General features: G+C 37.0%; 1 protein-coding gene across 1 annotated transcript in view; it reads right to left on the bottom strand.

The window, feature by feature from the left end:
* The window catches only part of NUDT14 (nudix hydrolase 14), a 61,778-nt gene that overhangs the window by 20,091 nt on the left and 15,830 nt on the right, over nucleotides 1-25,857 (bottom strand). The window contains exon 2 of the mRNA XM_082485522.1: nucleotides 13,446-13,489. Coding sequence (XP_082341648.1) covers nucleotides 13,446-13,489 — 44 coding nt within the window. The remainder of the gene's footprint in view (nucleotides 1-13,445; nucleotides 13,490-25,857) is intronic.

Genomic DNA, 25,857 nt, shown 5'->3' with positions numbered 1-25,857 from the left:
CCTCCCCCCCCCCTTTGCATTACTGTTCCTCTCCCCAAAGTGGTACTGTCTGAGGGTAGACATTGCACTAAACAAAAAGGGAAAAGGAATTACTGCTACTGAACCTCTGGTTTTTGACCATGGGTCTAAGGACGTGCACTGCCTAAAACTGAAGAACAGCAGCAGTCTAAAGCTGAGATTAAAGAGAAGAGACGTCCTGAAGCATACGGTTGCCCTTTACCTTGCTTTACACCCACCACCCCAGGCCCAATCTTTCGCTTGGCTTGCCTTCTTCAGCACATCTCATTAAAAAACTCAGACCAACTCATTAAAAATGGCTCAGCTATTAGACATTATTTTTTCCTAAGAGTCAATCACTTCAGATTTTTATGGAACAGATGGGAAAATTAAAAACAATCTGTCAGAATTAAGGAACAAGATCAAATTAAGCTGGAAAGGAGTAGCAGCAAGTTATTACAATTGTCTGCTTCTCACACCATCTTGAGATGAGAGGGTACAGAAATGGCACAAATCTGTAGAACTTTCTATTTAATTACTTCTAATTTTCTGAGAGAGTGACAAACATTTTTGAACATAAATTTACATTTTTAACAAACCACAACACACAAGTTCTAATATTTCTTGTCAGAGTTGGAGAGTCATGGAGGAGAAAGTTCAAAATTACACCTTCCTAGGAGGAGTGTGACATGACAAATGCCATTTGGTATTTCTTGTTCCACAGGAAACAGTATAACATGAAATACTTCCAGAGGTTAGGAGGTTTCTAACTTCTGAAAACCCATTTGAAGCTTAATTCAGGACAGTTATTTGAGTATCATAGAAAGTTAGGGCAAGACTGTTCAATTGATCTAAGTGGAGCATCCCCTGAGCCACTGCTTTCAATGCTTTATTGCTGCAACGACCCAAATATGTGGGTTCAGCTGCTTGGTCTGGCCTATATGATGAGGAAAGTATTTATTTTCTGGAGTTTTAAATCATCATACAAAGAATTCACTACTATTACTATTTTTACAGATGATACAGGCTACCAAAAAGGACTACTACAAAAGCAGAATTGCAAATCTTTCAGTGGTATCATTCAACAGGATATTAGAAGGGCAATGATGTTTCAAGGCAATTCCTTTAAAAATATTACAACCAATCCTATTTTAGAGCATTATATATGTTTATATTTATATATGTATAAAAAATAAAAAAAAATTAAAACATTCACAATGACTTTTGAGAATATCTCTGCAAATAAAAGATACAGAAGATAAACAAAGCCCAAGCCGTAAGAGAAAAATCACATAGAACCACTAGAAGAGAAAAAAAAAGGCCAGCCAAATTTCCTAAAAAAGACAGGAATCCTAGACAAGAATTTAATCTGAAATGGACATCAAAGGTCCTAACCCAGCAAGAGGCTTCATGTGCTTATGCCCCAAAGAGGAACACAAGACCACCTTTTTGTTATTTTTTACAAAGGAGAAGAATATTCAGGTGTAAAAGGATCATGATGGATCCAAAACTTGCCTCCAGACCTTAATAACAAGCTATAACACGTCTGCACAAGTGAAACCTGTGCAGGTTTAGATCTGCACAGCTTAGACCCGCCAACCTTTCCATTTCAAATGGCAGATTATTACTTTTTAGCATATTTCAGAGATGTACATCTTTGCTGGCTATTCCTCCAGCAGCTGACACTCAGGGAAATCACTGATGTAAAAGGAAAGGTCATTGATGCAAACGCAATGCCACTGAGCCACAGACCTGCAGCTGGGACTCACCGAGCACACAACACACAACTGTCAGAGGCAGGTACCATGTTCGGTACCTGCCACTGCCAGCGGGCACGCCACCTCTGCAGACAAGAAGTGGCTAAGAAGAAAACTCTTCAAAGTGTGCTCTACGTGTCATTTAGGAGCTATAATTTGCTTATGTAAGACATAGACCACCTCAGACCAATGAAGGAGGCTTGGGTCCTCCGCACTGCATCTGTTGGTAGCTGCTTTAGGGACTACAACCAAACAGGAAGAAACCATGTTAAGAGATGACACAGGTTTGTATAGTGTCTTCCAGGGCCGGAGATGACCACAGGCCTGCTCAGCCTTTCGGTTCACCCCCTCCTCATCTCCCCCCTGCAGTAGCTCCTGCTCACTTTATACATACAATAAATAACTACTGCATTTACAGGAGACTTTCTCCCAAACAACGCATGCATGTAAACAGGTTACTGAGCAATAATGTAGGATACTGTTCTTTCTATTAATATAGGAACAACTAGGGTAGCCTTAAAATATTTTAAGAAATATATGTACCCAAAATGTCGGGGAGACATATCTACAAAGACCTGCTCATCTGTACTTGAGCTTTTAATGTACTCAGGTTTGCAGTTAGAGTGTGCCTGGTCTTGGTATTTAACATGATGTTTTCTTAAAGGGACTCCAACTATTCAGTCAAGGGTCTCACGTAGCAGTTAACCACTTAAGCTTCAAAGAAAACCTTGACTGAAATTTGTAGGTATTAGGATTCTCCAACGCATATTAAGCTTCCCTAAAACATCTATGTCAATGTGCGGAAATTACATACAGCTGACCCATGGACATCTGCAACAGAGGAGTCCAGAATCTTAATTCCTCTTCCACCTTTAAGACTCTTACTGAAAGAGAAGATATCCACCTGAATACAACCTTTATAGTTGAAAACACCTTTTACAAGAGTTTAGAAAATTACTGCGTTGTGTGGTATTGGCGTAGAAAACTGTTTCCAATTTTTTTCCTTCCCCTGACATAGTACAGCTCTGTATTTATTGAACTCATAGTAACCGATGCTTTATGACATTCCAGCAGAGTAGACATTTCTATAGAAATACTACTACAACTTCACATGCTCAAACCTGAGAAAGGAAGGCAGCGTTTCTAGGAGCAATGTAAAAAATGCAGTATTTGACCAGAGGAGTTACGAGGTAGGGGACAGATGAAAACTGACATCCTTGTAAAAGGTGCATACGCATATGGAGGGACGGAAAGTTAATTCATTTGAAATATAACCTAGTAATCAGCAAATGAGCTTTGCCAAAGCTACAAGAACACGTAGGTACTTCTAGAGCTCCAATACTCGAAGGAAGGTTTTGGGGGGTGGGAGTTAGGGGGTTTTGTGGGGGGTTGTAATTTATTTTTTTTTTGTCTGAGGGGTTTTTTTTTTCGCTTTTTGTTGTTGGGTTTGTTTTTTTTTTGTTTTGTTTGTTTGTTTGTTTGTTTGTTTTTAGGAAGAAATGTAATTTCACCTTGTAGGCATTGGTTTGGTAATCTTCTATCTTGATTTGTCAGTTGTTGACCTGTGCTACAGTTAATCCACAAGCAACTGCTAACACTTACTAATTGCTTTTCATGAGACAAACTTTTAAAATCCTTTAATAAAGATTGATCAAGCTTTTTGTTATTTTTAGATGTGACCTTAACACATACTTTACAAATGTGAATTTGCAAAACTAAAAAATAATTTAAGAAAAAATCACAGTATAGTAATAGCAAAGAAAAGGACAAGATTCTCTTGTGTTTCTGTGAATGAAATAAGACTCTCCAGGCTGGAGATAAGGATTTTTAATGATAATCTTGTACTAATACTATAGTATGCTAAGTAATTGATGAGGTAATACGGGCAAAGAAACTGACCTTTCTTTAATCATTGTAAGAGCAACTCAGGGTCTGCTTGCGTCTAGCATGCGTGTCACACAGAAATTGTGATCAGAATTGAATAACAGAAGACAAAGCACCTAAAAAAAGACTGACGCTACCACTGAAAGCCAGGGCTTCCCAGCTATTAATGTCAGCCACTTCCACCTACTTATAAAGGCTAAAAATTATCTCAAAATTAGTTGAAAGTCTGTAATATTGTTTGTGCTGCTTACAAACAATAATCTCAGCTCCACAGCGGAGACTTTAGGAAGTAAAGTTATTTGATTTAAAAAAACTGCAACAAACAAACCAAAGCAAAACACCAAAACCCCTGCAACACTATCAGAACTTTATCAGAGCTTATCAGGTAATTCAGTTACCATTCTCAAAGAAGACAATGAAAAAAGAACAACAGATTCCAAAAAAGAAACACAAAAATGTCATGCAGAAATAAAAGCAAGTCATTGATTTAATCAGCCCCCTTGACTCTCCATAGATATTTGGTATTAAAAATCCCTTTGATACAAACAAAAGAAAATAATCAAATGTAGTGTGCAACCACAGAAGTATTTAGAGATGTATTCATCTCAGCTGGAGAGCATGTGAATACAAAACATACATGTAATATTTTTGCCTATACGGATCATAAGGGAGAAGGAGTCAAGACTTATGAATCAGATTAGAAGGAAAGTTATTAGGAAAATAAATAAATCATTTAGAAGCCCTATAATTATTTTAGCTTTAAAGTATAAAATTGTTTTTCTTCTTGAAGTTATATGAATTTGGCTTTCTTTGTTCATACAGTGTTGAAAAATTGCTCTTTCATATTGTTTTCCATGTCAGGACTATATATAATTCCATCTAGTCTTTTTAAAATATTATGTTTGATAAACATCCCAGATCAGGACTAAAGCATGTTAGTGAACAAGTGTCCGCTTCTTGTTCAAATCAGAAATCACTGTGCTTTTAATTTGAAAGTGATAATCAAAAAACCCCCAAACTTGTTTGAGAGCTAACAATCAAAAGTAATGCTTTGGGAGGATTCGTCCTTCAGGAGGGCCTACTTCAACTTAAGTAATTTCAAAACTGGTTTTGGTGACCATGAGAAAGAATTGCATGTAGCCCCTGCGTCACTTCTGTATTCAAATTAACCATCCATTTCACAGTCGGACACGTCCCTGAAAACTTCTAATGTGGTCTCTAAAGTGCCGTCTTCTTCCTTCTGTCGGAGCAGCACCAGTATCTTAAGCCAGAGAAAACAGTCCCTTCGTTTTCAGAACAGACATGTAATAAAGCTGTACGCTTTGATTATTCTCCAGTGCAATTCCTTTAGTTTCCCAGAGCTTTAACTATAATGCAGACAGTCCTGAGATTAAATGTGTGTGCTTGCACAATCTTTACTGGTTCATTTAAGTCTTCCTTCAAAGCATTTTACATTTTTCAAAGGCCAACACCAATCCAATTGGCTGCTTAAAATGCAGCCTATTACAAAAGCAAAGCTATAAGCTCCTGACAAAAACATTCAGCCTTTCATACTAATCACAGATAAAGTGGATTTGGCAAAAGATAATTAGAGACGTCTAGAAGACTTCTGTATTCTGATCAAATTTGAATGCTTTCTCCAATACAACTTAAATATTTAATACTAAGTAAAACCAGAATAAAGAAGCGAGACACATATGCTTAAGAAAATAAATGTTACTTTGGAAAAATTCAAAAGGAAGATTGGTTTCAGTAAACTGAACTGCAGCAGGAAGTTGTTCGTGACACCATAAAGCAGGAAGCATATGTTTGGTTAATCATTAGACGGGTGGAAGAATGAATTAAGAAGTGCTAACAAATCCATATACACGCACTTTTAAAACATAAGCTCTATCTACTTGTAAAGTAGTAATTTGCACCCAACCAGAGAATATGATGCAGGACAACATCTTTGGAATAAACAATCCTCCCAGCACCCTGTTTTCATATAACAAAGAAAAAAATAGAAAGTAAATTCAACTGCAAAATAAATGAGACATCAAAGCACGGTGCTCTCAATAACATTCTTTAAGTGTCATATTTTGGCCCGTATCCCAGGATACCCTTGGAAATGACACATTGCATCTCAATGGGATTCTTTCAACAAAATATTTTAATAAATAAATTCAGGTTTTATGCTAACTTATTTGATTAAATAAAGCTTTGTGGGCATTATGTGCAACAGATGTCAGAGCCTGATGGGCTTTTGTTCCAATTCCTAATTATTTGTGAAACTGCCGTTTATAAATGCTATCACATAGTAAGACCAATAAATAATCCATCTAAAAGGCATAAACTTGACTCCATTCTGAAATGCAAAAATCAAAGTTCTAAAACAACACCCTGTTTCAAGAACAGCTCACAAAACAAAAAGCTCGAGTGTTCTGCCCTAGCCAAAGTCAGAGATGAACCAGCAACTTTCTTACCTACCAAACCGCAAATATGAAGTGAGTAACACAATCTTTTGCTGGATATAAATGTATAGTCTCACTACCATTAGTGAGAAACGTAGACTAAGAAATGGGCAGTTGTTCACATTTTACCTAATCTCCCCATTTCTAGAATAACAGTTTCAATACTTCCCTCTTTTCCAAGATGTGTTTTCAGATACGACTCTAAAACTACAGGCAGTCCGATTACAGAACGTTGCCTAGCTTTCCCAAGATTATTTTTACCAATTCCAAACGCAGGCCGTGCCCATGCTACTGTCTCTAGACCATGTAAAAACTTTTGGCAGTCTTCAGGCAGAACAGGCTACATTTCAAAACCACCTGGAAGCAGAGGGAAGACTTTTCTAAATTTCAGTGACTATAACAGAATAAACACATATTTTGTGTATTATTGCAAGTGCTAAAAAACGAAATCCCTGAAGTCGTAAAAACAAGATGCCTCTAATCTGGATACCGCAAACCTGCATTTAGAAATTTATGACTAATCAGCCCAAACTCTCGTGTACCTGCTTAGTTTTAAGAATTTTTGTAGATTCCATTCTTAAAATAGACAAACATTTAGCTTCGCAATAAAGCAATGCCCTCAATGAAGGTTTTACTGCCATTTCACCCTATTTCAGTGATACAGCAGGGAAGAGTTTATATGCTATATGGTGCTTTCATATCACAATCTTAAAAAGGTGAAATGAGAATCTGAAAATTTGGCTTTTAATTTTGTGGTTTTCTCTGATAACTTTACAGCATCAAATACATTTATTTTTGCCTCGTTCCTGTGATTTTATTTAGATCAGATCCTAAGACATCTTGAAAGACAGAATACGCCTGCAGGATTCACGGCACAGAAGCAGAGGATCTGTCAAGTCTTCGCTTTAAAAGAACCCAAAAAATGAAAAACAAAAAACCACAAGCATTAGGTAAATTTTATTTGCAAATATCATATGCAAACAAATAGTGTAATTACTTGGGTTGAAGGAAAATAAATAGGCTACTATGATTTTTCCTTCTAATAGCAGGAAAAATATCATTATCCTGATAGCATAGATATCGGATAGACAGATATCAAGTCTAGACCTGAGTGTTTTCAATGACAGCGATTACAAAACACGCCTTCCTAGATTGTCGTATTGCCTATTGGTAAAAAGTGTTTCTTACTGTTTAATTTTAAAAATACTTTCCACATGAGACACTATTTCTTGTTCTGTCATTGATTACCGATGAAATTAAAATGATTCCAGACTGCTTTATAGCATTCCTTTCCATTTTTGTGATAAGTAGTAATTTTTCTCTTCAGTTGTGTTATCCTTTGTATGAACATGCCCAGCCATCATTAGCTTCTCTCAGCTATTATTTCCCTAAACTTTTCATCATTTTTGTTGTTTGTTGAACTACATCCAGTTTATTTTAAACAGTGCATTATCTTCTGCACTATCTTTGAAGATAATAATGAAAATTCCACACCATTGACACCCTGAAGGAGACATTACAAAGACAGACAAGGTTTACAGCACAACAGCACATCATTGCATATAAAAGGCACATGCCACCCAAGAGAGATTATTATTATTTTTTTTTTACCTATAAAGATGTTAAATGGCTGCATTTTACCCGTTTTAAAGATACTGTGATAATTCTTGCACAAAGGGAGCATCTGAGTTAAATTTCATGGTCTATAATACAGCAGGACAGAAACCAGAAAAATACATACAGGATTAAGTTTCCATAAAGCCCAAATGATCTGGCATATGAAATAGGAGAAGGAATTTAATCCACTCCTATAATGTGGTGAGGGCACATGACTTCCACCCCGTCTCCATAGCTGCCTGCTACAGCCACCGAGCCAGAATAGCAACCCTGGCTCCTCCAGGCCACTCGCGTGGCTCCGGCGACCCATCACCTGGCCGGCTCTCGTGGCCATGGCCGGGGATGCGGCAGGCTCCCGGCGCAGCTGTTCGGCAGCAGCATTCCTCACTCCCCCCCTTGCGCAGCCCGTGCTCCCCGACTTCAGCAGCGCGCAGAAGCCAGAACTCGGCCAGGTAACTTCACATCAGAGTGACCGGTTGAGTATATTCATCTTCCTGTTCTGACATATGTTCATTTTTAACTCGCCTCGAGAACCTCTTGCTGTTTACCCCCAGCGCTGGTACCTGCGGGAGACAACACGCCAAAGTGCACGTTGCCTTGGTTCCCTTCAGCCTGCAAACTCCCTCCTGAAAACTACACTTTTCAGTCATCTTTGTAATAGATAAAGTATTTTTTCTGCTTTTCTGAGCAAACAAATTAAACGAGGAATTAATTTGTTTTAAATGTGAAAGAAATTAATCTCTTTATTTAAAAGAAGCCAATCTTATAAGGCAGGAATATTATCTCTTCCTCTTTTTAGAGAGGTAAGAAAAGACAAAATATTTTCCATTAAGAATTTTTAAGTCACGAACTATTACTGAGCCACTGTGACATGTTTTTGTAGGTAAAACACTGCATAAAAAGGGTACAATGCACATGCAGAGTTGTCAGTTTTTTAGTCCAAATACCTTTTCCTTGTCACATGATATTTTCAGGGTTGGGAGGCACTCGCATAACAATCTTGCATGCAATTCAGTCTCTCAAATTTGTCTTCTTTTAACTGTAGTGTACTTTACTGTGAATTTTTCATACTTTTAATTAGAGAAGTAGCCATAATTTTGCTTTATAACCATTCTCAATGCAATTGGAAAATTGTCCTTTTGCTTGTCACCCAGCAAAAGGTACGGTTATGTTCCTGTTCTCAAACGTTATTACTCAAAGCACAAAAGCAAGCACATGACTGTACACTGACCTTCATCTGTTCCCAAATTATGTCTTCTAAAAGCCTTGAACCTGTTTAAGGGGAGTTGCTGAAACCTGAAACGAACTTGGTCTATTGCTTTGTGGAGTAGATGAATGTAAAACTTAAGTATTACATTTCAGGCTCTTACTGTACTAAACATAGCAAAATTAGGATGAGAGAATATAATTAGAATTGAGTCTGTTTTTAGAGAATCAATGATTGCTTTGTAATACTTGGTGCGTTTCTATTTCTGACAGAGAATCACCATAAATTTGCAGAAGGAAAATGTCCTCCTGATCAAGTTTTTATTTTCAAAAGCATTGACCTTAAAAAAAAAAAATTAACAACTCCTCCCCCCACATATTAGACCACCACAAATTGCTAACTAATTCCTACAGCCTAAGAAGCACCTTGAGATACACTTTGCATTTAAATCTTCATTGCTTGCACTCCGCTTGATTTTCATAAGGATATGTTTAATAACGAGCAAACACATCAGCTGAATATTCAGAGGAAAAGTAAACTAGTTAGAAAAGCCAGCAATACATTAAATAACTGCAGAAAGCATCTTTTGCTGGGTGTCTCTGCCAAACACAACAGGCCAGAATTATGTAACATCTATGGAGCACCACCGCAATAAACTTGTTAAAATAATTACAATCAAAAAGAGGTAAACAAGGATTTTTATTTTTCAGCATTAGTTTCTAGTAATCTTCACTGTTGTTTCTAATGACATAGTAAAACCTTGTAATGAGCTCTTGCTAGCGTTCATCTGCATGATGATTAACTTAATGCAAGTAGATGCGGAAGATTAACTTAATGTAACTCCACAGGACAAGAACGATAGTAAAAGTGTCATTTTCCAATAGAAAAATGGCTTATAGACAGATTTCTTGACAAGTTTACAAATTTTTGACAGTTGTCAGATGGGAACTGTAACATTCATTGAGTATTTAATCTACTTAGAAACCTTCAGGTTAGAAGAGAGTTTTGGAGGATCATCTGATCCAAACTCCTGCTCAAAATCAGGGTAACTTCTAAGTTAGGTCTGACTTCTCAGAGCCTTGTCCGGTCAGGGTTTGAATTTCTCCAGGGATGGAGGTTCCTCAGCCTCTCTGTGTAAAGTGTTCCAGGACGTAACTACTCTCTGTGGGTATGCCTCTCTGTCCTGGGTCTTTCTTCTGTTACAATTTAAACCTCAATTTGGTTTGAAATGATGCATCTTTTCTCTTTTCTCAGTTGACTTTTGACAGCAAGGGTTTCAAACGCCTGCCTTGGTAAGAGTTTATTGCGTGACCTGTAATAATGTTGCACAAAACTTGGGTTTTTTTGTCTTTAAGTGGCATGGAGGGATTGAGAGTAAGCAATTATTTGTTCAGCATAAATTACAAACTATATGTAAAGCAGAGGTGACTCCAGGACTGACACTCTAGTTTTAAATGGTCTTGATCTTAAGAAAGCTCAGGAGTCACACACTGTAGAGTCAAATCCAGAGCTGCAACAACTAATAAGAAAGAAATGGGAAAAAAAAAAAAAAAGTGATACCTAATAAAAAATCTATTTCGGCTTGTGCTAGCGTTACACCAGCTTGTATATGGTTAAACGATCTTGCCCCACTGCAATATATTGTGAGATTTTAAAAGGTGACTCACACTTAAGGCAATTTAACTGACTACTGCAGTCCTCATGCTTTTTGTCTTTGTATAATTTAATCATCTGTTCATCTGAACAGTTGGAAAGGATAAATTTATACAAAAATAACTTCATTCTCTTGCTAAATATTTTTCCTGTATCAAGTCTATATTCTGATACAAATCTATTGAATATTAGCTTACGTTGACCTCATTTGAAATGAGAAAGAACACTGGGGTCCCAAAGGAACCCAGCACACAAGCTCACACTTCACTGTCATACAGCAAGGAAGTCAGTCTTAAGCACACATTTACTTATGCTGCTGAAAGAGGATGACAGATAAAGACATGAGTTAGGCTCAATTTATGGTTTTATATGATTAGCACAGGTGGTTTTTTTTATTCAGCATCACTAAATTCATTAAAAATATCAATTATATATAAATATATAATATATACCTCTGTGTACTTTACAGATGTGGCATTCCAATGTGTATGTTCAATTTAGGTAAACAGCCTTATTAAAAAAATTTAGAGCATTTAACAGTGTTACAGCATTTTCAGCAGTAAAATAAGTTTTGAATACTTTTAAAAATGTATTATGGAAAAGGGATCCTAATTATGGAAACCACCTACAATTTTCCTGACATACCTAGTAGGACATCCTGACCAACAGGACATGTGTCCTGGAAACCCCTCCTCTTCTTCAAGATTTTACCCTTCATCTAAGAGCCCTCTAAGTATAGTCCTCTATAATCTTCAGCAACTAGACAATGCGACTTTTCCATATAACTAGCATTACAGCTGTCCTATTAAAATACAGTAAAATGTAGGGCTTTAATGTGTTATAAGGAATTTTGAACCTGACTAATTTATCTGGCAACAATTTGATTCATATTCACAAATAGAATGTATGTGAAACCATGGATTTCCTATACAGAAAGTTCACATTATTACCTTTGGTGTCCGAAGTTGCACTGAACTTGCTTGTGAAAGAGCGTTAGACATTCTACAGTTCAACAGTAGTCGCTAATAAGTTCGGATGGCAGCTGTTGTGCATCTGAAGCTAACAAATGTTATGTGACCAGAGATGACTGGCATGACATGTGGCCATAGCCTTTTTATACAGTTATGTTCTCAACTATTTTAAAAATGTCCACAAAAGTCCTTCACAAGTACTGTTCCCAAGAAGTTCATGGAAAACTGATCCTTTAATATTTACCCCACTCAGTTAGTTGCATATATTCACACATTATCACAGAGCGATAATCTAAAATTTAAACAAAAATAGTAATACAAATTATTCATCTGGAAGTCATGTTCTCAGCACTGTGACTTGAGGCTGGGTTCACTTGCTTGAAAGTACAGGGCATATATTAAGTTTCCAGCAATCAATTATCATTTCAGCCTTTGTATCTGCGATCATAAATCCAGGCACATGTCCATATGGATAGCCAAAGTGCAAAGACAGAACTGTCTTCCAGGCAAATTCCAAAAGCAAGTGTGAAGTTCAGTATTGAAATATCACTCCCTTTTCTGTCCTCATTCTCAAGCAGCACAGGCATTTTTAATCTAGCTAATACTTTCCCAGTCTTCCTGGAACTTTTACCTTCCTAATCCTTATAGTGATAAAAAGTGTTGCTTTATGTCCATCCCAGGTACCTACACACAAAAAGTTTCCCTGTAAGGATATAGAGGGTTCCAACAGAGAAGAATTCCCCAAAATGCAATTGATTTTACCTACTTACTTCACGCACAAGAAGGATACATCTCTCAACATGGTTCTGGTTATAAGTCATAATTTATTTTGCCATTAATGTCTTGCTACGTTTTTTTTTTATATTTAATAGACTTAGAAAAGCTTTTTCTAAGGAAAAGTTGTTACCTTTGCTTTTTATTTTTATTTTCCAGTTCCAGAATTTTCAGTGACTAGATTAAATATTTATACTTTTAAAAAAGACAGAAAAATATTTTAGTATTTAGTAACTCTACGACTGGGTCTGTTTCATATATAGCCTATTTTGCATGAACTGATCTTTGAAGTCAGGAGTTAACTGCTTTTCTTCCCTGAGAAAAGAAATACAGTTGGAAAGACAGAACAAAGTTGCTGGCTGCCCATTTCTTCCCATGTGCTTAGGAGAGGGTTTTGGTGTACAGAATGGAGGGTCTGAAAGGTGTCAGGCATTTGTAAAGTTACGTGAATTAGGCTTTGCCTGAAACATCCTTATATGCAGTGATGAAGAGGACCAAAACAAAAAAGTTAATACTAGGATTTACTCAAACATAAAACACAATCTCTACCTTATTCCAAGTAATTGCTAAGTGAAAAAAAAAAAATCAAACAGTATCACCGTAACATTAGATTGCTTTTTAACAGTCTTTATATAAGGACAATACCTGGGATGATACATTCACAGGTGAGAGAGTATGGTCATATATGTGGGACCAGACCATTTAATGGCACAGATAACAACAGGGTTAAGTATGGGTGGGGCAGAGTCCTTCCCTTCAGGTTTCTTTTCTTTTCCCTTCCCTTTTCTTTTCTCAAATAAGAAAATGTCATACAATCCAAACTTTCAGTTCCATCTTCTATGTAATCATTAAAATGAGCAATACATCATCTGCCAAAACTCTAATACTTGAAAAGTCAAGCCCAGACAAAACTTACTGAAAACAAAATAAACTGTGAGATTTTAAAATTTCTGCTTATTCTGCCTAAAGTAGTAAAGAACTATCTGCAAGTATTACACAAGAAGTGAGAATTGAAGAGGAAATTGGAGGAAAAAGAAGTAATTCCACATCAACAAGCTATGACCAACGGAAGAGAATACAGTACAAAAACCTACATAAAGACAAAAGGAAATAACGTGATTCCCCCTGTTACCTGTCATGTGTCCTCATAAAATCCCAGAACTTCTTAGCGCCATTCTGGGGGAAAAAAATAAAGAAATCCATCAGTACAGTTAATTCCAAGTGCAATCTGACTATAATTAAATTTAACAAAATTTTAACAGACCTTTCTTTGAAAACTTGGTATAGCTGGTTTTCTTTATGAGACCATTATTCTGGATTTTGACAGTAAGTATTATAGATGATGAGAACTGTCTTAGGATAGTTAAAACCTTAGATCCACAGTATTATGCTGACAGCTAACTAAGGACTGTGGTAGTCTTCACGGCCAATTTTGGCCACAGTATCAGCTTCAGATGCCCAATCTAATCATTCAGGTACTAGGAAGCGGTAAGCATCTAAGTTTTAACCAGTAAAATAACCCATAGACCTAAGTTCTTCCATGTCCAGAAATGGTCTTGGGAGGACAGCTCCACACTTAGCTCCTAACTGAACTAATTTCGGATTCAGGAACAAGACATCCTTCCCTCTAACCCCTCACAAGGCCCAACAGCTGTTACTCTGCACTGCTTGTGGCGGTGAGGATACTGTCAAACAGTAGGCTTGAAGTCACAGCACTCACTGGGAGACTTAACATGGATTCTCTTCTCAAACTGGGCCAGTTTCTCTCCTCTGCTATCTTAAAAGAATGACACCCACTACAGCACAGCTGAAACCAATCCCTGAAAACAAGCATTCTTCCACAATTATAATGAACACATACACACTTGCTTACATTCATATTCTATCTTCTATAAACACCTTTACCAATTCATACACACCAGTTAACAGAGACATGTATATAATTCTTTACCCTGCTTAATAGAAGTGTGACGGTATTTTTCAGCTGAAATACAACTCAAGAGATTTCACTCCTAGGTCATTTTTAAGTCTATATAAGGAATCAGCATGCAACCAGAGGAAATTCTTTTGGTTGATACCTTTCTCTTATTAGCAAGGCAAAAACTAGAGCCGCTGAAAACCTACATATCTAAAATATGCTTAATGTGAAAAGCAGCCCAAGCTCTCTGTTATTAAGTATGGTTAAATGGATGATCAAACCCTGAGGTTAATGATTTAAAGCAGGTAACTGTGAGCAATGAAAGAAGAATCGAGTTCAGTTGGTGGGTAAAGGTGCCAACCAACATAGACAGGCCCTTCAGCTCTATTACAGATGTCATGACTACCAAGTACACAACAGCTGGTGGGGATTAGATAACAAGCACTCTGGTTCAGAGATTAAGCTCCTGAGCTTTATGAGTTTACCAAGCTTTTTGGAAGAGTGACTGCTTGCTTGCTAGCTGGGTTTTCCTTCATTCCCACAACTCTAATTATAAACAGTTGTTCACTTCAAGAGAAACTCTATTCTACTCTTCCATTGGTGTCTGCACATACCTTCCGTTAGCACTGACAGGAATCAAACGTGCGCATTAGAAGAGAAGGTCTGTCATCGTTTAAATGCAATATAATGTTGAAAGAGAAATAAAGACAGCAAATTCTCAGTGTGAACTGAAATATTAAAGCCGTTGTTTATCAAACTGAGTGTATATCCAATCTGTTCCACCTGGTGAGAGACAGAGGAACAACTTTGAAAGGACTATGACACAACACATAGTTGCAACACTTGAACTTTATAGCATAAGCTATATAAGATGATTTAAGGTATTAAATGTCTAAGGTCTGCTCAATCCTTTTGTAGGTTTACTTCTACCTGTAAGACACGTATTTGTGGGATTGTCTCTTGTTTGCAGATTGCTGTGCAATTTTCTATTTGACATGAGTGAGTTGGGAAACTGAGGACCAAGAATAATGTCTTCTGCACGTGCCTTCCTTCCCCTGCCCCAAATAGGAAGATGTGTTACCATCATACATTCTCCCTTTATAGTGTCTACTTGGGAGAAATGCGGGTGTCCAGCAGAAGGAGAAGATAAAAAAGCCTGAATCAAGGTTCTCTTTGCATTAATTTAGGCTATTAGTCCTGTGATACTACTTCCTAACGTATGATCCCAGCAACGAGCTTCCTGGCTCTTTCCTCCTGCCATCATTTTGCAAATTATAGAACCTGATTGCTTTGGAGCACTTATGAAAGGGTTTCAAATAGCTGAGGAAAATTACACCCGAGAGAATGATGCTCATCCAGATGGGATCCATCAGATTTGCATGACCTCTTCTCAAGGATGAGCCCCATGAGCATTAACAGAATCTACCTCACAGACGTGAACATAATTTTTCACAGAAAGTAAAAAAAGGAACTTAGTACCTAAAAAGAAATTAATCAGAAAATAAAATCTACATTTTCAGTTTTTTAAGTGGCTGGACAGCACATAAAGCACTTTCTCTAGAATATGATTTGATTAGTTTAGGATCCAAATTCAAAACCAGCCACAGGCTAAATTAAATTGAGTTTGTCCATTCAAGATGTTGGTTATCATCGTACATTCTGACTCGACAATGTTTGCTAAACTATTTTCTGCCTATATTTGAATAAAAAAAAAAATATCATATGATCAACCTGCACCTGCCCAAATAAATAAATCAATAAACAAATGAAACATTCCAACATCTCATTGTTTACAGTGGCAGAAACTCAAATGAGCCCCATTCATGCCCTATTGTCCAAGTCAAATGTAATTTGAACCCAACCGTATGGAGTTGAGTTTCTATTGTACCCAATGTGTGGTTCTTTCCTAACAGACTAGTATGAAGGTTGCTAATTATTAATAGCATGTAAACAGTTACCAATGGTTCTTATGCTGCTTTACATACTTTACAGAACATTAATTCTAACCAGTTTCTAACCAACTATATCAAGCTGTGTGTAATATCTCTATCTTATCTTTAAGACAAAAATATTAATTGCTGAAACTGATCAAGATTCATGCTTTTAAAAGCCAAGTAGCCTTGATTACTTGTTAAACTGTTCCGTTCCATATATCCTGGCCTTTGACCATCCTCTCCTATCACTACAGATAGTTGGAAAGAATTAAAGGTATCAATGGTCAACATCACTCCCAAAAAAGAGAAGCATCTTTGTGAAATACAAAAGCTCTGTCAAACCCTTGACGCTCTTCCTTTTAATAAACATATACATTTGTGTTATTATAAAATAGACCATTCTCCAATATCTAATAAGAAACAATCAATATATCTCTCAATGAAGTGAGAGAAGTAAGTATAATTGATCACTGGGATATCTGAACACTGACAACAGGAAGGAGAAAGAAGCATATTATTACATTTGAGAAGGATTTAAAAACTATTCTTCAAATAGAAAATGTGTCCTGTGATATTTTATAAAGACAAATATGTCAAAAGTATTTTATGTTACTTTTTATTTGTTCAGAATAGCAATTCTGATACTGCAACTACCTTGTATAACACATATTTGATTCGGTAAATCTTTAATCACAAAGTAATCACACTTTAGTTCTGTGCTCAGTGTTCAGGTTCTGTGATGTTGCAATGCTGAACTAGTGCATACAATATGTGTAAATTAATAAAGCTGTATTCCAGGAGAGGCAGCATGTGAGACAACTTCGTTTCATATTACCCAGAAGACAGATTACTTACATAAGCACAAATTGCATAAGAAAGCCGTATCAGGTCAGATGAGATGTCCATCTTGCCTAGTATCCTGTCTCTAACAGCGAAAGGAAAAGTTAAGAACAGAGGAAGCACACAGCAATGCTTCCTCAGAATATTCTTCCAAGCCTTTGATGAAAGGCCGTTGAAGGGTGTCAAAAGACAATCTCTCAAAAAGGCATACAAATTAAACACAGTACTCTCCCCATCCTGAAAGGCAAGCACAAATAGCCATTTCTATACTATATGAATGTGCAGTAGTGTGTCACAAGTCCTGCTCATCTTGTCTATAAGAGTGACTTGATAATGGCATTGACAACTTAGTCAGAATTACAACAGTATGCTACCAGCTTTACAGTCTGCCCAAGGCGAACTTGAACTTGATCCCTTTTATCAAGTGATTCCAGGACAACCATGCACTGTGAAGAGCTCTCTGCTAGACAAGTGTTGACAGTGAATGCAAGTTCAGCAGATGTGACTCCTACCAGCAGAGAGCTGTTTATGATGCCACCCATACTTGATCTCCACATTCCCTGTCCTCCTTCCATCCTTGAAATTATTTTCCCAAGACTCTTCCCGCACCTGCACATTGCCATAATTACAGGCAGGAGCCTGTTCACACCGTCTGTTATGGATAAGTTGGACTTGTCTGCAGCCTATAATCAAAATACCATTCTTTTTCCCACCTACACTCTCCCTGTCTCTGGCTAAAATGACTTAAGAATCACTGCACCAGGGATATTGGTGTCCTCTGCTCTCCTGCACTACCTTAGGCAATGTCTGAACAGCATGGTCAAATTGCTGTCAGGATACCCACACAAAGGGTAACTTGCTTACCAGAGAAAATCACCTGACTTAGGCCAGGCTAGCCACTAAAGATTAAAAGGACACGCTATGCTAACAATGTAGGAAGAAACATTCTCTGGCACTGATCATGGTGACACTGGGAGTGCTCCACACGTGACAGACACTGCATATGCCCTGAAACAAGTCACCTGGGACTTTCCCTCTACTCTTCATTTGGGGCAGCTTGAATGCCTTCCTCCCTCTTTTCCCTGAGGACAGCACCCATACATGCTCTGCCACCTGAGCAGCTCTTGAACTAGCTCGTGCATCAGGTAAATGTGTCTCCACAAGTAATACTCAGCTCAGTGTTACACCGATACCATCCTGGGCCTTCACAAAAACCCCAACCCAAAGAAACCCAACCTTCCTCAATTTGGCTGTGGTCTCTACTGTTGTATACGGTCCTGCTGGCACAAGATGCAGCTTCTGCCAATGGAGGGAATAAGTACTTAAAATTTTAGTGAGACAGACGCAGGCCTTTCCTCAAGGACCATCTCCAGGGACCCTCCCAAAGAATGGAAAGAGAAGGGGAGAGTGGTGCAGCAGGCCATGTCATGCAGCTAAAGGTAACCTAGGTACAGTGCCACACTAAGGGCTGACATGGTAGAAGTCTGTAATACCATGAATGATATGGAGATGGTGAATGTGAAACAATTATTCACTATTTCTCATAATATAGAAGCACTGTGTCATAGCTGGCTACCTGAGGAGAAAGGCTAAGGCTTGTCTGGGCACTGAACTGTCTCCTGTCAAGGAACCAGTGCTGAAGTCCAGCAGCTGCACAGAGAAGTTTGCCTTGCTTGTTCTATGTATAAAACAATTAACTGATAGCTTCTGAAACAACTCACACCAGCTGTATTACATATATGTTTTAAACACACGTAATTAAAGTTTTATACTTCTTAGACTTCATTAAAAGTTTTATTCTGAAGAGTAAACTGAAAACGTGTTAGTGTAAGAGGTGCAAGAACTCTCACAAAAACTCTTTAAATGCTTCCTTTAATTCTATGCAATGATTGTTTCACAACATCACACAAGGGTGTCTAAAATAAATCCTCAATACGCAGATTTATAGTAACAGATTTCCTGTAGTTACTCTGTTGGGAGTTCAGACCATTCAACAAATCAAAACTTATGTTGGATTTGCACCTATTTAAATGACTCCTTGAAATGAGCTCTGGACAGACAACACATGACTGAAGCAGAAACGATACTTACTCAAAATCCACCTAAAGCTTCTCCTATCTTATTTGCCTTATTTAAGTATTTAATAATTGAATTAAAGGCACTGCCCTATGTCATCTCCGCTGTTTATCTACAGAAAGCTTCTGCTTGGACAGACAAAGCCAAAGTTCCCAAGAACTGTAAAGTCACACCAAAACCAGCTCAGTAAAAAGGGTTCATACCGTATTACAGATTTTTGAGGAGACTGGTAACAGATCAAGAAGAGAGATCACTTAAAATGTTGGAGACTTATGTCCAAAATAAGCAAACTAACTTCACATATGCCACTAAAACAGAAACAAAAAAATATCTGTCCGTGACAATGATTAACTTCTTACTGTTTACATTGCAGGAGAGAAAACACGACGTTTGGCGACCCATTGTGATAGGCACTGAACATATGTAGTGGGAACAGTTCCTGTTCAATGATCTTACAATTCAGTTAGAGCCCAGACAAAAGTTGGTGTAAACAGAGGCAGTTAAGGAAAACAGACAAATACATTATGGTATAGGTAAGCTACATGCACAAGTTATGAGGGTTAAAATGGCAAACGAATAATGATCCCCTAGCCTCTACCAGTTGGCCTGGGTTTAAAGCAGTCATCCACGAAGTAAATATTCCATGTTTGAGGGGAGGGGGGGAAAACCAAACAAAAAAAAACCTCAAGAAGTTGAAGCAATTATAACTCTGTCTTCACTGTTCCATCTCCTGTTTCCATGCTCCTAAGACTCAAAAGCAGTTAATGTTCTTAATGCAAAGGGATTATGACCACGCTTCATCCAATAAAATAATAACACTACAGGTAAAGAAAAACACGTAAGAGAATTAATTGGCAAATAACGGTCTTAAACCAGAGTCAGCAAAGCCAAGCAAGTGTGCAGTCCCTGTTTAATGATTTACATGTAACAAAGCATAAAACTCCCTAGAGGAATAATCAGATTTTGCTTTTTTCTGTTCTCAATTTTTTTTTTTAAAAGGTATGAGGGTATTTTTTTCCTTCAAAAATATGTGTAGAACTTGTTTTTCTATTGCAGTCATTTTCACATCCAACCAATCATCTATAAATTTATCTACATGGTTTAGTATCAATGTGCAGAGCAATGCCTCTGTCTGGAAATTCACTACGCATTCTCCTGTTAGGGTGTCTACTTGTTGCCCAGAACTGCATGGCAAGAGAACACCAAACTTGTCACTTTATTGGATGGTTTTTCATCATGTTAATCCAGATGAGCAGCATGCCTGGGGAATCAAGTAACTGACTCAAGAAGATTGACAAAAAAATCTGCACCAACGCAGCCAGCTCCTGCAGCCTTCTGCCACCTTTATTTCCTTAAGTGGTCTTAGCTTAGTGCTTTTCAGACATACTCATCTTTTTAGGACCAATAAAAGCTGCCAAGATGTGAATTTGCAATAAAATCAACTCAGTAATTCATTGCTTTTTCGTTTATAACATACATGCTCCTACAATGGGAAAATATGCCCTGAAGATGTGCATTAGCTTCTGCTCGAGCCACAGTTCTTGGACTTCGCCTGTGCTAAACCCAGCAAGACAGGAGATACTGGACGCTAAAAGTTAAGCCCTCATCCTTCTCTAAATGACCCTTTCCCTTCCTTTCTCCACCCGCTCCAAAAGAAGTGCGCCTATCAGTTGAGATTTCCTTGTTACATTTCTTTTTTCAGCTTAATGGAATCTGATGTCACATCTGTAGCAGTTTTCAGTGGAAACATATGAGGATTTATAATCTAATATAAACCATTTCTTGCCAACTGAATTATTAATGCTATAACTCTTTGTTATATATAATCAATACATAATGTTTCCATTGTCCACAATGATGTGCCCACAGAAGCTGTACTTCGAGGCCAAACTCAAGACTGGATATTTTATGCTTTTCACTTTCCTATCATACAATTAGACCAAATTATCTTGCCCTGTCTGGATATTTTTCACAGTATTTTCAAAGGTATGCCACATACAAAAATTATGTAAATAAATAAACAAACAAAAAAACCCTCCACCATCTTGGACCCCCACAAATCCATAGTTTGGGATTGTTTTAAAGAAATAAAGCATTAGTAGTCAACATGATACTGTGAAACCTGTATGAAGAACAGAAATCAAACAGAAAAAGACAGCTAAAGCAAGTTTGGACTTGTGAAGCTTTCCAAATAAGAATAAAATAAAATACCTGTTCCATATACTTTAAAAGTTTCATTGCTTCTTGTTGAATTTTTTTTTTTTTTTTTGATTAATAAACTAGTGGGGTGGGGTTTTGTTTATAGAAGCTAGAGAGCTGCCATGCTGTATCTAAAAATCTTCCTCATCCACAAGAACAACAGGGCAAAGGAACAGTCAAAAATTCCAGGACAATTAATATTCAACTTTTTCATTTAAAAGAAAAACCTTGTCCTGAACAGACTATTTTGCACGTGAAAACTGTTTGAAATAATGACTTATCACAGTTTTTTTACCTACTTTAAAGGTTTGATTTGTGATAAGCAGGGAGAAGGCTGTCTTCTTTTTATATAATTACAGATTTCATAGAGAGTATTACATACCCTTTCAAAAGGAAAGGAAGCACTTTCAGCTGGCATAACCACGCAACTCAATTAAAAAAAAATAATAAAATCAATAAAATCATTCTAATTTGCATTAGTTGAGTGCCTGGCCCTCTTTTTTTCCCTTTTGAATGTATACATCGGTATCAAGGAACTGTCTTATGCTTGGCTATCACATTACACAACTACTAAATTAAATGCAAAGTGTTGCTATTAAAGTCAGTCCTAGGGTGCAGTCCCGTAGCAGTCTAAGTCAATCGAAACCCAGGCTGCCCCTTTTTCTACCCCAGTGGCACATCTCTGCTCTACACCTACCCCATCACTGACATTGGTGTAACCATGCTGGAAGCTGGTTCTGGGATCTGATCTGATTTTTTAAAAAAAAAAAAAAAGTGCTCTATTATAAAACCTGATGAAAAATATGATTTTTAGTAGTTAACATGAATGCAACACCATTATATACGTAGCAAGTTTTCATCAATGACTATTAAACAAAACAGCCCTGGTCTATTTAAAATTACTCCAAGAGGATAGAGATGTATCTGATAAGGAGTATTCCAGAGAAAGACGCATGCACACAAAAAAGCCTACATTACAATTTCAGTCCACACCCACTAATCCACTCCATCAGACTGCACACGCTGGAGTAAATGAAGCCTCATCTTCAAAAGCAATTTGCAGAATTACTTGCTGATGTTGAAGAACTACTTCAAAAGAGTTTTAAGTGTTATGGAATTTTACTGTTTTTTAAACAAGTCACTGTTTAAGCTCAAGAGGAAGGGGGGGGGAGTGTTTGTTTTTTAAACAACGCTTGTAAGATTTCATTACTAAACCATCCAGAATGTTTATTTTAAAAGCATCATGATTACAAATAATGGTGTTTTGCAGTTTTTAACTTATCCATACTCAAATGTTTCAGCTAGAAATGACTGGTTTTAGTGCCTTTGTGGAATCTGCATCCAAAAATACACAAACTGATGACTTTTCAAGAACATTAAAAATGAACATTTTGTCTGAAGCACAAATACTACTGCTGCTAATTGGTTTTAGTTGATAATATTAGCAATTTCATAAGACTAAGCTAGCATAGTTCATGGGGACAAATCCTCCTATGCGCTAAAGAACAACATGCCACCTACCGCTGACACAGCAGTTCTGGGCAGGGCAGGGCAAAGTTGCTGCGTACCCATTTTATGGATAAGGGTCTTAGAATAAGTGATGGAGGTGCTCAGCTCTATGTGATAGCAAACCCTTTGAGGCAGGGACTTGACTTCTTATCTGAAATTAGCTGGCAGACATTAAGGTACTCCTTGAAGAAATCATAATGTATACCAATGGAGACCACACAGGGGTATACCTCAAGAGACATAAAACTTAAGGTCATAGACTGTAATTTTTACAACCCATATCAATTTTCTCTTCAAAGTGAGGGTTATTCTGGTAGGAGTTTGTAATGAAAATGCAAACAGATGGTTATGGCAATAGAGTTTACTGTTCAAAGGTGCAATTTTTTCACACTTTAGGGGGTAAAATAAACAGTGGAGAACGCATTAATTTATTCAACTGTTAATGCAATACTGGGCCAAGCCACTTTGTTCATTTTATGTACATCAACTGCCAGAACAATTACAACTAAGATACTTGATGTGTAAGTAAACCTTCTGGTATAATCCTCTGGAAGTTTACTTTTCAGGTCACAGTTTGTTTTTTGTGTGTACTTTTCAACAATGGAGTTGCAGTTTAGCTTGGCATTCAGCTATCGGTAAGATCACTTACGTTTGAATGAAATTTATAAAACATGAGAATTAAGCATATGTAAGTACACTAAATTAAGTCAAATCTCCTTTCTTTCCTTGTTTTTCTGTTTTTAATATACGCTATTATTAAGAACTGCATATACATATCAAACATGCTTTATTCCAAGTCAAATACATAGTAGCATACTGAAATCTATACTACAAAGAATAAGGATATCATGCTTGTGTTAAGAAACACAATATGCACAAAGGTCAAATTTATGGCTTTTCTCATATCATTTTACTGCCAGGTCAGCATATAATTTAAGGTTATAAGTTGAGATACAGATGGGGTTTTCCTAGCACTACGCTAACTCAAATTCTGTTGAAAGGAACCAATTTGCTAATAGGTAGAGTTTTCAGACTCTAGTGTTACCATACATAAATCACAAAATTTAAAGCAAGTATTCAACTGCACTGTGTTTTACTTAAACTCCTGTCATATTATTAAATTTTGCTGCATGTATTTTCCCAATTTCACTAAAATATGTTTTCCCTTTGAAGTCTATGACACACATTCTTATTTTGTAGGGATAAAAGGAACATACACTTTCCATATTTACAAAATTACTAACGCTACTTTTCCACAAAGTTCCAGTAAAACATGGAATCAGAAACTTTGACTGGACATAGTTATGGAATGTATTTCTAACAAGGAAAAATGATTTAATGGAGATAATATCATTTGCAAACTGTGCACTCAGCTGGCATGAAAGCAAAATAATTTTCTGTAAATAAGTATTGTACTTTCAAACAGATATATTACACATCTCACACAGCCACTTATATCCATACTTGCTGAAAACCTGCACAGCAAAGGACATTTTTTGTAGTATTTTCCCTATATTTTTCTGTCACTGTCAAAGAAAAAAATCTCGAACAATTCACAATAACTATTTATTTGCAAAATTACTATCAAAGGGTCAAAAACATGGGAAATTTAAACCACTAAGATTTCTTTTGCCATAGTTCCTGCTTAATCTGACCTAAATCAGCAATGCCATCAAAATAGCATCGCCCTCCTGCTTTCTGCATGGTCTTCTGTGTGCAAACTGCACAAACATTTCTGCAAGCACACACTGAACCACACTAAAGATGTCACTTGGTGACTAAACCAACTCAGCACAAAAAAGCTTCTCCATTGCCAGTCATGTTGCCACTACATAAACGTATGTGCCACACAAAAGAGGGGACGACTGTACCTGTAATTTCATGTCTTGCAATTCTGATCTGCCAGATAATTAAGGACATACCAGACTTGATGACATTCAATGAGATCAATATAACTATCTTTGAAGAGGATCAGAAGCTAGAAGCAATTGAGACGGTTGTCCTGGGTAAACTGTGATCAGAAACTGCAAAGTCTTGTCTTCTGAATTCTGTATCAGGACAAGCAAAAGTGACACTAACATTAAAAGCACATCCCTGTGGAAAAGGAGCATGGAATTTTATTATTTTTTTTTTTAGTTTACTGTACACATTACACATCCAGTGAACATTAAGGGAAATTAAAAATAAAATTCCCTGAACAACTTAAGAGGCTGAGAAACATAGATCTCAGAGGCACATCTGCTTGCTCCAGCTCAGAGATTAAAAGCCAGGGAAACACCTCAACCTGAGAGCTGCTGAGCATTCCTAGGTGTTCTGAGTTTCATTTCTGTTTCTGGAATTTTCCTTATTTGTATGAATTGTTACATATTCATTCAGTTAGAAACAAACAGACAGACATGGCATTTGTAGTTTGGTAATAAACAAATTTGTGGAGCAGGAAACATGGGTACATATCCCTCCTCCATTTTATAATAATTCACGAACAACTCCAAAAGACGAGATTTAAGAAAGCACTTTATAGCATTCAATAACCTTCAATTTCAAGGCACTCATTGGAAAGATGGAAGATCTGAATTTAGACTTTACTCTGAATCACTGTCATTTCAGGCAAATGCCAGAACCCCCAAATAATGTCTAAACACCTTTATTGAATAATGTCATATGCTGTGGTGGGACTTAAACTGCAATATTTCTGCTAAGGCTACAAAATTATTTCTGCTCTGCTACCTGATGGAGACTTAGTAAAATTCAGTGAGACCGATTCCTCCAAATTCTTTGGAAAACAGCACTTACGCTCCTAAGTCACTAAAGACAACATTTTCCAAACTGCTAAATTTTACTGAGACACGGCTAACTATAGAAAAAATAAACTTTGTTTTAAAATTTTAAAGAGACCAAAAGATAGAGAAAAGTCTTCAGGAAACCTGTTTTAATTTTTTCTGGCCCATTGAGAGCTGCTTCTTTTGACCACAGAGTTACCAACATAAAGGGCCTATGAAATTTCAGATGAGTGATATCTAATGACAGGCAGAGGAAATAATTCTGCATTCATCCTAACACACATAGAT

This window comes from Vanellus vanellus (genome assembly GCF_965231255.1).
Source record: "Vanellus vanellus genome assembly, chromosome: 6".
NCBI classification, from domain to species: Eukaryota; Metazoa; Chordata; class Aves; order Charadriiformes; family Charadriidae; genus Vanellus; species Vanellus vanellus.
Note: the sequence above shows the minus strand (reverse complement) of the source record. Positions and strands in the feature narration are given on the sequence as shown.